Below are 15,460 nucleotides of genomic sequence, written 5' to 3' on the forward strand. Positions count from 1 at the left end.
AGAGGACAGAACTTCTGTTACCTGCAATCATGAAATTTCTATATTCTGTAATAAATGATTTACAAGGTCTTATCTAATATTGAGAATTATAATGTATAAAGCCCATGATGAAATGATAAAAATGAGATCATCTTCAGACGTCATAAGTTAATAACTAACACATGATATAATAGGAATTCTGGAATAACAGCATGGATTGGAACATTCTTTTCCTATTGAAAGTCTGAATCTTATCTGAGAGTTCAAGATTTACCAGGTGTTTCTCTGTGTGAATATCTGGATCATTTATATTTTTCCTTCTCTGATTGGCTTTTTAGTTATTAGGAATACTACTGCTAAGGCTTCTACCTCTTAGTCCTTCATCTCATCTTCCAGATAACAAGAATGATTTTCAAAAAGTCTACTGTGGGCTAGATCCTAAGATCCAACCAAAGACTAGTAAGCAGAGGTTCAAGAAACTTGACAGATGTTACTTGTGACTTGGACTGAGCAAGACCTCTATTGTAGAAATAGTTCCATTCTATTCCAATTCTCTTTCAATATGCTGAATATTCTGATGAAAAAACCTAAAACCCTATCAGTTACAAGTGCTTAGGTATTTTTCCCAATAGGGAGAGAAAAACCTAGGCCAGTTCTGATGCTCTGAGTGGATACCCTCGAAGTAACTCAGCTTCTCAAGGGACTTAAACAGGTCATTGCTTATGCCTATGTTTATGGGAAGCTATTTTGAGGATACCATTAACTATTCTTTCCAAGTCATTTTTAGTAATTTTAACATTAACTTCTTCAAATATATTACAAAATCTTTCTCAGCTAATGTTATGGGAAAAAGTCAATGTTCAAAAATTAATTTCAATATAATTTTTAAAAGTATTATTTTATTTCCATTTTCTGGGAGGGGTCACCATGATGGAAGAAATGAGAGACATCTTTGAACAAGGAGAAATTACTGCCATTTCAAGGACATGTTCAGATAAAGAAACAGATTTACTAGCAAATTCATTAGACCTCAGAATAACCCTTAGGAATCCTTCTTTTTCATCTTTTAGGTTAACTATTATTTTCTGAGGAACTTCCTAAAAACGACTTCTGTTTGCTGATTAATATTAAAAACTAACTTCTATATTAGGAACTTAGCAGAAAAATTGCCAAGATTTTAGTATCTAATCACCAACAGGAATCATGAGAATAGAGTTAGGGATTTTTTTAAATCATCAAATTAACTTATGCAAAACTTTTTTAGTAGCTGCAAGATAGGAAATGTAAAAAGAAATTGGAGAAATATGGAATACCAATCGGAAAGATCGCAGCACCGAAAGCCCCTCCACGTCTGCTAGACCCAGTTCCATTAAACTGAGGGAGACAATAAATCCGTCAAAAATGTTCCAACCTTCTTGGAAATAATAGTAGGGATCCATGGCTATGAGCTTCAGGAACATTTCCGCTGTGAAAATTCCAGTGAAAACCTAAAGAGGGGAAGGCAGGGGGTAAGGAAAAGAAATAATAGAAAGAGAATATCTTTATTATTATCTTTGAATACCACATGTCCAAGAAGCATCAACAGCTAGTCCGGTTTAATTGTGCATCTGAAGACATCAGCACTTAGATGTCCCATGACTACTCCACATGAGGCAAGAGATTCTTGTTTTCCTTTTGAATCAAGTATTCAGTTCCAATATTCTCATCTTTGTTGCCAGAATTACCTAATTCACATTGTTCAAGAGTACATTTAAAAAACTATTTTAAGCATAGGAAGACCACACAGTGGCTCCTTCTAAAGGGTCAGCAGTCACTTTGAATGTTTATGTTTGGGATGTTTGCCTAGAAAAACAACCTACTCACTGAATTATAATTATATTTTAAAAAATATAGCATTATTCCTGATTTGATATTACGTGCCTTATCAAAGCTTGACAAACGCTTCAGAGTTTCTCATTTTAAATTGTAAAACCAACAGAACACTCCTAGAAGCATGCAAAATACAGGAAAAAAAGTATAGTTTCATCATTTTGCATACAACCATCATTTTTATGTACTTTCTGTTTTTTTAAAAAATGCACATATCTTTTGACAGTTGTGAAATCATAGAGTACACAGTATCTTGGGTCTTATTTTTTACTTATATAACTCAGTCCATGTTGCTATACAGTCTTCTTAATTCCCATTTATATCACTTATATAAAATTCTACTGAATATGTCCTCCAAGAATTTTCTTTCCTTTTTTCTAAGATTTTATTTAATTTAGAGAGAGAGCGCAGGGGGAGGGGCCAAGGGAGAGGAAGAAAGAATCCTTACTCCCCACTGAGCAAGAAGTCTGACAAGATGTGGGGCTTGATCCTAGGACCCTGAGATCATGACCTGAGCTGAAATCAAGAGCTGGCCACTTAACTGACTGAGCCATTCAGGCACCCACTCAAGAATTTTCTTATTGTTGGAGATGTTGGTGCTTCCTTTTGATTTTTTCAATATGATAATCCATGATGTAATAACTGTTTTAAGGTTTGGACCTCATTGGCTACGCGAATGACTTCTTCCCTGTGTTACAGGACTCCCACTTTTCTACCTTTCAGAGCACCCTGTGTTTCTTAATGCCTTCTGTATCCCTCAGGATAACATAATGCATAGTAAGAAAGTAAAATCCCACAAATGCCAGTTTCAACAAGACCAATACCTTCATTGTAGGCTAACCACACACCATCAGACTCTTATTGAATATTCTGATTTTAGAGGACGGATATGTAATAGGTTTTAAACTCATAATAAATCACTGCCTGCAACTACCTGGTTACCAAGTTTACAAAGGAAGGATTTTAAGAAAAACTTTGAAGATACGGTCTGAGGACAGAATTGGAAATAGTGAAAAATACTTAGACTACAGACACTGTTTTGAAACAGACTCAATGAATGTATAGCAATGACAAAACAGAATGGCATGATGGAAATGAAAATGGCTACGTGGGCTGTAAGGTTTTGTGTCCGTAAACTTTTCCATGGCTCCCCATTTTTTCTAAACTGAAGATGCAGTATTCTAGAAGTGAAAGAAAATATTCTCTAGAGAGGTCCAGTTAAGCAAAATCAAAGTTCAGGGTACACACTGAGCATCTACAGATGGAACGTAGCTGTAAGTGAGGGCAGCTAATCAATTTCCCCACAGACATTTTACCCTCAGCGTAAACCCATGGAAGGTTTCTCTATACAGAAATGTTAGTCTGCTTACTGCACACTAAGTAGAGACTGTCTACTTTTGGTTGCTGTCCCACTGTTTCTGGTGAACACACAGGAAATGCTCAGTAATAAGCCCTGGCTAACTGATCACAGAGTATTTATACTGTGGGAACTCTGGTTCCTAAGAGAAAATAAACAATGACACAGTTACTGTTGCCTTTCAATAGGATGAATGGCACCCAGATGCCTGACAGAAATGCCCATGACAGAGGTCAGCAACCATGTTATTTCAACATATAGTGATTGCCACCAGTTGGGGTTTGTTGGTATGGAAGAATAACTTTTTTTATAAACGGAAAAGAGCAGACGTAAGGCTATTCCTATGATGCCATTCTAATTTGCACTATGGTATGCTTCTTGAGAAGGAGAAAAAAGGAGAATTATAAGCAGCATGTCAATCGACAGTCGTACATAAATGTCCCTCTTGTGAGTGTCCTCAAATATTCCCCTAGGAACTTATTCCTAGGCTCTAGGGATGGCAGTTCTCAAAGAAAGTGGGACTGGGGTGTCAGGGCCTGAGAAGCGTGGGAAGAGGGTCTCTAGGAAGGACACTGATATGGATGCTGGGGGTCTAGAACAGGGAGCCAGATCTTGAACAGGGTGAGGAGGATAATCACTTTGCAAGAGGTAACGGTGGCTTTTTTTATCAAATAAATACACTAAAGATAGCAGCAACCAGGTGTCTTTTTGTCAGAGGAGTTACAACTATAGAAAGGAAGAATGAATCTGATATTCTATAGAATATCAGAATTACCAGAATGAATCTGGTAATGTTGGACTAGAATAAACAGCCAGCCCCATGCTGAGAGGGTCCAGTCATGTACACTGATTGCTTCAACAGATCTTGACTTCTAAATATCATTTTTCACTACAACAACCAGGGTTCCTTGAGAAATGGCTGATCCAGGCCTGAGATGGGAAAAATATAAAATTAGCTTGGAATAGTCTGTAACATCAGAAAAAAAAAAAAAAAGAAGAAGTAATGAGGATATGTTGATAGGACACAGAAAATAGCTTGAAGGAAATCCCAGTGGCCAAATCAGGAATGTTTAAACATTTAAATAAATGATGACAATGGATTATAACCCAGTAGATAAAACTGAAAGCCATGAGTCTACGTTGATATAAATAATCAAAAGTTAAATGAAGAACAGTAAATTTAGACCATTTCAAAACATCTTCACAAACACTAATTATAAATGGAAAAGAGTAACTTTACAGGGGAGAAGCCTGGAGATACCTCCTTTGTCAACTGACCAAGTGACCATCACTACAATGGGACAAATGGAAACCGTGCCACGTGGTAGGTGCAAGGGAAGACAACCTTGCTTGTGTGATACTCCTGCCAAATGCGTAAGCTGAGTCTAATCATGAGGAAGGACCAAACAAACTGAAATTGAAGAAGTTCTACAAAATAACTGGCTTGGAGTCTTCCCAAGTGTCAGGGTCAAAAAACCAATGAAAGACTGAAAAAGTCCGCCAAACTGAAGAAGACTGAAGACACAGGACAACCAAATGCAACAGGAGACTGGAATAGTCTTTTTGTTACATGTTATTTTGTTACGAAGAACATGACTGGGATTTCTGGAAGAACCCGAAGGGGCCTGAGAATGAAGTGGCTGTGAGGCGCACGGGAATTTCCTGAGTCTGACGGCTGTATCGTGGTTCAGCAGGACAGTGTACGTGTTCCTAAAACACACGCGAAAGGCTGAGGGGCTGTGTCAGCAACTTACTCTCCAAAAGAATGCTTTAGACTGTACTTGAAACCTTTCTCTAAGACTGGGCTTGCTTAACAACAACAACAACAAAAAACACAACAAAACACCTTATAAACTCACAGTTGTGTTCAAATGGTTGCAAAAAAGAGAAGAAAAGAATCCTTACATTTATCTCCTGAATAAAACAAAAGCTGTAGAAGTTACATAGCCTCCCTGGACTTCCATTTCCCCCATAGAACATGAGGAGTGGATAGAATTATCTTTAAGGTTCTTCCTCTTACTAACGTTTTTCCTTTGGGGAGGGTGGGAGAGGCAGGAGGGACCTTTGCTTTACAGAAAACTATTCTCTTCTGCCATCAGAAACTTCCACCTGCCATCAGAAACTTCCACCTTTACCTATGGACAAACACAGCTCACTTCACTGTCTGAGGAAGGCCTCAGGGTTCCAACCGTGAGACAAGGTTGTATCTCATTTCACAAGCTGGTCAATCTCACTCTTTTCCATCTTCCTTTTCTCAGGTTCAATCAAAGACTCTCTCTAGATGTCCAAACCTTTGGGAGCTCCTCTCTGCGTAGAATGGATGCCGCCTGATTCATGAGTCATTTAATAAATCCAATTAGATTTTTAAAAAAATGTCCAAGCCTTTGGAAATTCTCTTACTGAATTATACTAATATAGTTCCTATGATTTGTAGAGTATATTTCGTTATTCTAAAAGCTTATCTATAGGTTCTCATTTTATCCTCCCAACCTCTGATGACATGGTGTTATCCTCATTTTATAGATGCAAACACTTGTGGTCAGAAATGAGTGGCATATGTAACATTAGTACATTCAAAACAGAACTCTTGATTTTATTATTATTGTTTTTAAAGATTTTATTTATTTACTCATGAGAGACACAGAGAGAGAGGCAGAGACACAGGCAGAGGGAGAAGCAGGCTCCATGCACCGGGAGCCCGACGTGGGATTCGATCCTGGGACTCCAGGATATTCACTAAACTGCTGAGCTACCTGGGCTGCCCAGACCTCTTGATTTTAAACTCCAAACCTGTTCTTTCCTCAGTCATCCTATTTCCTCCACAGCTACTAAACTTCCAAATCGAGGTACCAGTCTTATTTCTTCCCCTTCACACTCACCTCCCATCTACTGGCCAAAGTATCCTGAACCATTCACTATTTTCCATCCCCACTAATTGCAGGTTTATAATTCTTTACAGTCCCTTGAAAACTCTTGCCCCCAGAATGCTTTCTCATTTTAGAACTGTTTTGGTTGGGTTGCTTCAGAAAGTCCTTGAACATTAATTGCTGACCTTCCCTCTCTCCTCTTTCTTCACGATGATACTGAGCAAAGTCTTCTCAATGCTCATAACTCTAACACTTCTAATCTAGGTGTGACCTTAAGTCTCTACAGATTTTTTAAGAAAGGGAAAAATAATGTTATCTGCTGTCCTGGTCTGAGGGCAATTCTGCTGGTGGTAGGTGAAAAGGCCTCTCAAAACTCCTTCAAAATCAAGGACTGATTCTGTAAAAAGCAAGTAAAGTAAAGACTTTGAGAAAAACAAAACATCAAATACTACCACTGTCGGCAAAATTATCAAGTCATACTTTTCATTACTTAACTCTTGGCTAATAAAATAAGCTTGTATCGATATCATTTTGTTGATTGATTCAAAATGTTGCTTGATGGCCGATCTCCTGGTCATACAGTAAGCCCACTGTTAAGTACCCCCTCAGAGTCAGCAGATTTCCTGGACAGCCTATGAGAATGTCCTGTTTCAAGACGCCCATATCTCATCAGGTTGGGCATGAGGGCTTACATCGAAGCGGTGAGGCTGAAGTGTGTCACTAACTCACTAACTCAGACATGGAGAGTGGAAAGATTATAGAATTATCTTGGATGTGTACAAGGGAATGTGACAGGCTGCAAGGACTAACCAGATAAAGCATCTCCTTTGCCACACTTGTTTTCATAATCAGAACTCAAAATATCCTAACACTTTAATAGTATATTAGGACTTAATGTAAAAACTCTGTGTGTGAGAGAGATATGTGTATGTATGCGTGTGTGTGCGTGTGTGTGTGTGTGTGTGTAGAGAGAGGGAAACAGAGAATACCAGGCAGAGATCACATTCAAAAGGTAATGAACCATCTGATTTAACTTGCTTGGGACACCTGGGTGGCTCAGCAGTTGAGTGTTTGCCTTCGGCTCAGGTGGTGATCCCGGAGTCCTGGGATGGAGTCCCACATCAGGCTCCCTGCAGGGGGCCTGCTTCTCCCTCTGTCTGTATCTCTCCCTCTTTCTGTCTCTCATGAATAAATAAATAAAATCTTAAAAAAAAAAAAAAGATTTAACTTGCTCATGGTGAAACTCCTACGGAATAATGAAGCCCAGATGACCTAGAGGATTCTTTTCAACTAAATTTTTCTTATCTATCAAAATTCAATCAACTCCTGATCTTTGGACTAAGAAATAAAACAGATAAAATCCCCAAGTCACAACTATTTGACTTCAGAATATACTGTGTCATCTATTTAAAAACAAAAAAACCCTCATTCTTATCTTCTAAATAATATAATAAATTAAATATATGGTTTAAGCTAATGTTAAAGTAAATTTGGCACAGATCAACTAACAGTAGAAACTGGATGAGAGCCCAGAAGTTGGATAGGAGGGGGGGAAACCAGCCTAGAATTAAAAGTTTCCTATAGATAGGCCCCATATGGGTAAGTAATATATCACGGTACAGGCAAATTTATAGTTGTGTTTAATGCACTAAAAGAGCTCCCCTATTTTGTGGTAGTTGTTACTGAAGGTGAAAGGGGAAGTGATGTGCTGGAGTAATGCAGGAATCAATGTGAGAAACAGAATGAGGAAAAAAAAATCCCGAAGTCCTTGGCTCAGGTTGCTGAAAGCAACCCACTGCACCAGGCCTCCCATTCTGTCACCATGGTTGGTTTTCTGCCAATAGCTCCTAAATGACGTCTTCAAAGTTCTGCAGAAAGAGGAAACAGCCAAGGGATCACAACAGTGAGCAGAAGTGGCTGGGGCTGTGCCATATGTGGAAGCATTTGTCTTCCAATTAACTATTACTTTCTTTTCAACTAAACTCCAGCTTCCAGTATCAGAAAAAAAGATGTCCTACAGGCAAAACATGTTCAGATCATAAAATCAGGAGAGAGTGCTCCATCTTACCAGATTTCCTACAGCCAAGACATGTTCAAATTGTGGTGTCATGGGATGGTGCTCCATGGCCATAAACAGGGTATTCAGGACAATGCAGATGGTGATGGCCAAGTCCACAAAAGGGTCCATAACGATCAAGTTCACGATCTCTTTCAGTTTTATCCAGTATGGGTGACACTCCCAGATGAGGAAAGTATTGGCAAATTTATACCAGCATGGCGGGCACTTTCTCTGTGACTCTTCCAGCTCTGTGTCGAGTAAAGAACAAAGGTAGCCCTCAATCACAGTGAGACAACAAAGGGGGTCTCTCCTACTCCTTGCTGGGTCCTTATTGCTGCTATTCACCATGAGAAGAAAGGTGGTTTGAGTACTGACTGTTCTGTGTAGTTCCCCCCACCCCACCCCACCCCACCCCACCCCATTTTCTTTCCCATAAAGGGAAAGAGGAGGCATGAGCAATACCAGGTCACTTCCTATTAACCACCATCTGGTCATAACCTAGACTTTGATCTGTTTTGGGAGTGGAGCATAACGGTTAGGAGCTTGGCCTCTGAGGTCTGACTCCCTGGTCCAACCGGCTTCAACACTCACAATTGTGTGATTGCCGGCAAGTTACGGATTCCTCTATGCTTCTGTCACCTTATCTGAAATGACACTTACTTTACAGGCTGTGGGAATAAACGAGTCCTATAATCCTCAACCACCGATTAAAGAATAAGCGAGTTGGTAAATGTAAAGTGGCCAGCGCAGTGCGTGGCACAAGGCAAGTCCTCAATAAATGGCACATTTTACGTTATGCATTATATCACTAAATTATTATCAGAGAAGCAGTTAGAAGCGCAGACTCTAAAGCCAGACATACCTGGGTGCGGTACCAGCTCAGACAGTGCTAAGTGGGGGAACCTGAGTACATTACTTCAATCTGCCGAGAAAATTAAATGAGCTAAGATAGGTATAAAGCACCTCAGAACACCCTGGCCTGGGCAGCCCAGGTAGCTCAGTGGTTTAGCACCACCTTCAGCCCAGGGCGTGATCCTGGAGACCGGGGATTGAGTCCCACATCGGGCTCCCTGCATGGAGCCTGCTTCTCCCTCTACCTGTGTCTCTGCCTCTCTCTCTCTCTCTCTGCGTCTCTTATGAATTAATAAATAAAATATTTAAAAAAAGAGAACACCTGGCCTACAGTAAGTGCTCCAGAATCATTTGCTCTTATTATTATCTTGTCAGCAGAAGCAGCATGGGCAGCCAGGCCACCCTGTGCAGTGTGTGCAGTGCAAGTTAGCAAGTGCACAATTCACAACTGAGGTGGGCGCAAGAGTCCCAGTCCTCTCCCTTCCCCTACTCTTTCTCATTGCCCTTCTCCAATTTCATCCTCCCTCCCTCTTCCCTCCTTTGGTCTCTCTCTTTTAGAAACAGAGCTGGTTAGTTTCCAAGAAGATCTTATGTGATCTTCAACATGCGAAATAACTAAGTCACGAAGGGCTCTAGTTGAGGCAGGAAGAGGAGCCCGGTGTGACGGACTTCTTCCTTCCCTGAGGCACTTTCCCTAGGATCCTGGCATTCTGATGGACATAGACTAAGTATCATTAGACCAAGATGATCTCTAAGGTCGTTCACAAAACAAATATAAAAAAGGACCATTAGACATTGAAGACAGAGAGCCATTCAGCTGGCAGCCACAACCATCTAGGCATTAGGCTGTAGGTAACAAAGCCCTGCTCAAGTAGAGTATGAATTATAATAGCTTGGATTACAAAAGCCCAAGGACCTTGACCTTGGAAGATGTTCTTGTAAATGTAGCTTTGAGAACCGGTCAGCATGATAATCCTAGGCAAGGTCTTGGTTCCACGGGTCTGGGTAGAGATGTATCTAGCCCACACCCCAACCCAATTCTGCTGAGAAAATCAAATCATTCAGGGAATGAAGAAAAGTTTCCCAACGTTTCACCAGGAACAAGATGGCTGGCTTAAATGAGTCTTCTTTCCCTTTTTCCAACCAGCTGGATGGTGCCCATGGTGATGGCTTTATTTTAGACGGGGTGCTTTGGTTGGGTTTTTGATTGGCTCCCTGGTTGCTAAGAAAATGGTTGCCTTGGTTTTTCAGATTTAAGGGCCACAGTAAGCGCCACGTGGGAGTCTGCGTGGGAAAGGAAGTCTGTGAAGAAAATTTGCTTTGGCTTCTTCCTCATAGAACTCCCTCCCTTCCCAAGGTAAATTTAGTTTTCTAACCAAAAAAAGAAAATGAAAAGGTTCTCTTATTTCCATAAATTCTTACAGTACATATTTGGAAATTTGGTTCCGTTCCTTTTTTTAATCTCCTCCCTTCTCCAAATGTCTGTTCACTGGCACGTGGAGGTTAAAGCCGCGACTGTTCACGTCTCCGACAGTAGACACAATTGTGGTGCTATATGGTGCACTAGGCTCTCAGTCTCTGCCAGATACTGAAGAGGGGTTTCCCTACCCTATGGGGCAAGAAGATTCCTACAGGGATACTAGGGATCTCATCCACATTTTCTCAGGTGAGATCTCAGGATGATCTTTTCCATTCCACAAACGGTAAGGCAATGTGGAGCTTGAGGAGCTAGAAAAGATCAATTAGGTGAATACAGAGGTTTACAAAGTGACTCACAACTCGGCAAACTTTCTAGGCCCCACATGCCTGAAACTGCTAAGAATTTGGTCTGGGAGAACAGGCTAACATACCCAAAGAAATATCCAAATGTTACCAAAAAAAAAAAAAAAATCAAATGTTTATGGGGTTCCCCTTGTTTTGCTCCTGAACATTCTTGGAAAGGTTACCATAGTGTCAACCTCACGGGTGTTGGAAATGGTTTCCAGAGAGGGCCTCGCAATTGCACCAAGATGGTGGTGTCAGTAGACCGTGGGGTTTCTGAATGTAGGGCTTGTCTTGATTCAATTCAACAACCTACAGTGTGTGAGGTCCTGGGAATACACTGGCATACAAGAGTCCCCACCTCACAGAGCTTACAGCCATACCACGAAAGACAGATGGCAGTTAAGTTATTGTGCTGACTGATGCTCGGGGCTGGTCAGCTGAACACCAGAGTGAGTCAACAAATCGCAGCTGCAACAGTTATGGCCAGTTGCCTCTATGAGGCAGTTGTTGAAACTGTTTTACCTGGGAACCAGTAATGCCAAGTACCATCACCACTTCTTCACCGACTCCCTCCCCTTCGCTCCTTGGAGAAGCGAGACTGTAGTACTCTCTGCCTACACCCTACCCCTAGTCCTCTGAAATATCCCAAGCTGATGGCTCTGCTGACTGAATTCAGCTGAGTTTGCTGGATTCCAGGACAGCATGTCTGCCACAGGATAGGGGGGACATACAGCAGGCAGGATTTTCTCATTATTTACATACACACTTCTAGAGTTCTCCACTGTACTTTCTAAGCAGGTAGGTAGAAACCTGCTTCTTTGGTTTGGTAATCCAATGATTAAAATAATGTCAGAGTTTCTTAACTGAAGGTCTGAGAAGCAGGAACAATCATTCACTCAATGCTGGCTTCTAACACTGTAGCAATCGTTAACTACAGCGGGACCAGCAGTTAAATAGGAATGGATCTTTCTTTCTTTTTTTTTTTTTTTTTTTTTGAAATTAACTGTTCAAATTTAATAGGCTTATAAATTGGAATGGATCTTTCTTAATGTCCTTTAATTCCCTCTCACATTCAGCTCCAGCCATCCATTGTTCTTTGCTTACAGCAGTCCCATCTCACCAGCTTTAAACAAAGGGAATCAAATCCTAGGGGAAGGGAGAGGAGAACGTCTGGGCAGTGGAAGGCTATGTGAACATCAGGACTTAGAAAAGGGAGAAAGAACTGGAATGGCTTCCCACTCAGGAACACAACCATGACTGTCTCTCTTCCCTGAGCTACCCCTACATCTATTTTTTATTATGTGTGTGCTGGTGGGTGGAGGGTAGAGAATGAGTAAAGCAGAACAGGAAGAGAAGGAAGAGCATGGGGAGAAGAGGAAGAAATGGGAGAAGAAAAAGACTACTCCAGTGGTTTCCACCCAGCTCAGTAGAGGGATGGAAGCATCAAGGTCTCCAAAAGGAAGCCCATACTGCCAATGCCCCCGACTGTTCCAAGCAGGTGAGGGTCAGTCCAACAAACATTTCCAACACATTTACTTCTACTAGACTCTGCGCTGAGCCACTGTAGCAATCAATTAAGTAATTGTTGTAGTGCAGCAATAGTTCTCCTGTTCTGACGTCTTTGCCAGTAATAAAATATGCCTGTTGGAGGTGGTTCATTCGTCTTTCTCGACTTCCACAGATATCCAGAGAAATCCTGTCCTTGTCTCCTCGTGAAGAATAAAAATCAGCCAAGGTTCTTAAGCTAGTGTTTCTTAGGTTGGAATTCTTATCCTCTGAAGTTATTTGCCTGTGATCTCAAAGTATAAACTACAAAGTTTAAAGATATTTTCTCAGATGACGATCTCAATGAAAATTAAAGAAAAATAGGAATAAATGTTCCGGCAGCTGAAAATAGTTAACTCAATATTCTTTTCACTTGATGCATTCTCAAGATTAGTCTAGGTATAGTTTAACATCTTGCTCACATGCGGGAATGTAACAAGCTAGAGGAATTTCTTTCTGGGGGTTTTTCCCTTTATCACAGACACCTCTGCTGAATGAACACAAATGAACACACACACACACACACACATATTTTCTCTCCCTTTCTGTCAGAGTAGAAGCAGTATTGGGCTTAAATGACTCAAAAAATAATTCATTCCATGGACATCAGGATAATTTTGAATCTCCTTATCTCAGAGACTCTGGTTATTGTTGGGTTAGCCTAGAAGTCTGAACTCTGAAGAAAAGTAATCTGAGGCCTCAAGAATATTCTGGATCTATAGTAGGACAGCTCAGCTAAACCAACATGAATCAAAAGAAGAAGATTCACAAGAATCAATCAGAATCTCATGAGAGAAAACCCAGTCACTGAATCTATCTTTAAAGAAAGCAAGATGAGCCTGGAGTATAGACCATAATTGGACAGAGAGCTTACACTTGCTGGGGGACGGTGGTGTCACGGAAAATCCTGATATTCCTCAGTGTGCAGCACTGTGTCGTGGAAGAGCCACTCAATACCAAGTTCAGGCACTGACAGCAACATTACTGCAGATACGCTATGATTCAACAGTGGCTGCTCTTTCCCTGTGGCACAGAGTGCCGAAGTAAGAGGGGTTTCAGCTTACCTATTCACACATCAAATATATTTGTGGATATGTGGGGGTGTTTGATGAGAGACAGAATTGGGTGTAATCAAAATGCACAGTACATTAGTCCTTCAGGGAAAACCAAAAGGGTTGTAGTAGCTAAAAAGGAAAAGAGGAAGAAGGTATGTTTTGGGGCAGAGGGCACGAGGGGGATTCCACCATTTCATATCTTCACAGTTCTTCTGTCTACATTGTTTATGCCTCACATCACGCCACTGGCTCCTCAGGACCACTATAGTCTTCTTGAGATCTTCTAGCTCACTCTTGACTATCATTCCTTCATATTTCTTACCTACCTGTGTATGATGCTGGCAGCAGCTCTGAAATCCTTATTTGATTCTCTGCATGCAGATTTGGAATGCTGCATTCTTTTTGAAAAAATCAGGCCAATTGACAGGGATTATATTTATCATGCACACTACATATTGATATCTTGGCGGCTTTGACTGAAATCAAGGGCACATACCTTCTACTAGTGTGTTTGTAACAACACTTAATATACTGTTGATTCTGTCCTTCCGCCCATATGAGGCCAGTTGGTCCATGGAAACTAAGAGAGATCCAGGGCCTTTCTTCTTAATTTCCACCTCAGTTGTAGCCTGAAAAAGATAGCAAATCAGGTGAGTAAAGTCTTACAAATGTTAAAGCAGGGCCTTACTGGACAGACAGTCCAGAGTGTGAGCAGAAGAAACATATGCTCTTTACGACATCTTTTTACTTTGATCCTACAATCCTAATTAACCTCAAGATGTACAAGGGAACATGACCATGTATCATCCTTAGCTCTACATAGACAAGACATGTTAAGTTTGTACAAATCTGTGTAGATGCACAAGATTCAATCAGAATCTCATGAAAGAAAACCCAGTCACTGAATCTATCTCCAAAGAAAGCAAGATGAGCCTAGAATATAGACCATATTAGCTCTACATAGCTCTACATAGACAAGACAGGTTAAGTTTGTACAAGTTTACACTGAACCAAAGAATCTGGCTGGGTTCCAAACACCTCATCTAGTCAATTCCTAGCACGGAGTAGAAAGACCAGATCTCCAGGGGCAATGCCGTCCAAAGTAGAACCTGAGTTTTCCTGTCTCAGTCTCATATCCACAGCATCTGGCTAGAATTGGACCACTCAGTAAAATAAGTCAAATTCACCTCTGTCCAATACTGAGTAATGTAGACATTGTTTCCTCCATGGGTTGGAGGCACCATCACTCTCTCAAGCTGTCACTTCCAAATGTCAAACCTGGGCCCAACTGAATGTTAACAAGTTGAAGTTCTACCCCAATTCTCCAACCCACTCCTCCAAGCCACTGTCAAGAAGTATGGTAAGGGTTTCCCTATTTTAATTACATATACAGCACTATATATTTTTATCTTGCCCTTATAAAATTTTACGTTATAAGTTAGCCTGCAATGTTCAAATTCCCAATCAAACAAAATGAGCAGAAAACACCATCAGACTGTTAAACAAAATACTTTTTTACATACTCCACTGTGGGCACTACCAGTATGGGAGATTATAGCACAGTGCTCCTGAACGTCCCCTTGCTTGTCCTCTCTGTGCTAACCTGAATATACTACATTAGATCAGCCTTAACGTAGTGGCTTAAAAGCTAGCTTTCTAGTAGCCATGCCATCCACTATAATATTTTATCATGTAATGTTGACTGTCCCTTCATTGTGAAGGTAAGAGGGCAGAGACAGTCACCACCTCTCAGAGAACAGGGAAGATATGTGTTTGCGTGAAGCTAGAGAAGTATATCTGATCAGCTGTTTTGAAAAGAAAATAATTTCTCTAGAGAGCTACATCAGAAAGCCTTTCTGCCCTTAGATATGATTAGGTTTTAACAACAGTACAGAAGAAAGTTTCTGGCAGATTATAATTTATCTTGTTACAGTGTTTGATCAAACTGTTTTACTGACTCAGACATCTGGTTTACCTTAGGGTTTGGTTTTGTTTTGTGGCAGAGCTACAGAAGAATGGAAAAGAAAAAAAGGTGATTTCCTTGGGAATTTCTGGCTGCATAACTATACAAACACCTGTATATGTAATGATAATGTGTTGACCAGTACCTCAG

General features: G+C 40.7%; 1 protein-coding gene across 5 annotated transcripts in view; it reads right to left on the reverse strand.

The window, feature by feature from the left end:
* SCN8A (sodium voltage-gated channel alpha subunit 8) overlaps window positions 1–15,460 on the reverse strand; it is a 176,569-nt gene that overhangs the window by 36,929 nt on the left and 124,180 nt on the right. For all 5 annotated transcript variants that reach the window (XM_026000367.2, XM_072765255.1, XM_026000368.2 and 2 more), the window contains 3 exons: window positions 13,844–13,976; window positions 8,141–8,379; window positions 1,293–1,466 (listed from right to left, as the gene is read on the reverse strand). In XM_026000367.2, coding sequence (XP_025856152.2) covers window positions 1,293–1,466; window positions 8,141–8,379; window positions 13,844–13,976 — 546 coding nt within the window. The remainder of the gene's footprint in view (window positions 1–1,292; window positions 1,467–8,140; window positions 8,380–13,843; window positions 13,977–15,460) is intronic.

The sequence above is a fragment of the Vulpes vulpes genome, chromosome 8, assembly GCF_048418805.1.
Source record: "Vulpes vulpes isolate BD-2025 chromosome 8, VulVul3, whole genome shotgun sequence".
NCBI classification, from domain to species: Eukaryota; Metazoa; Chordata; class Mammalia; order Carnivora; family Canidae; genus Vulpes; species Vulpes vulpes.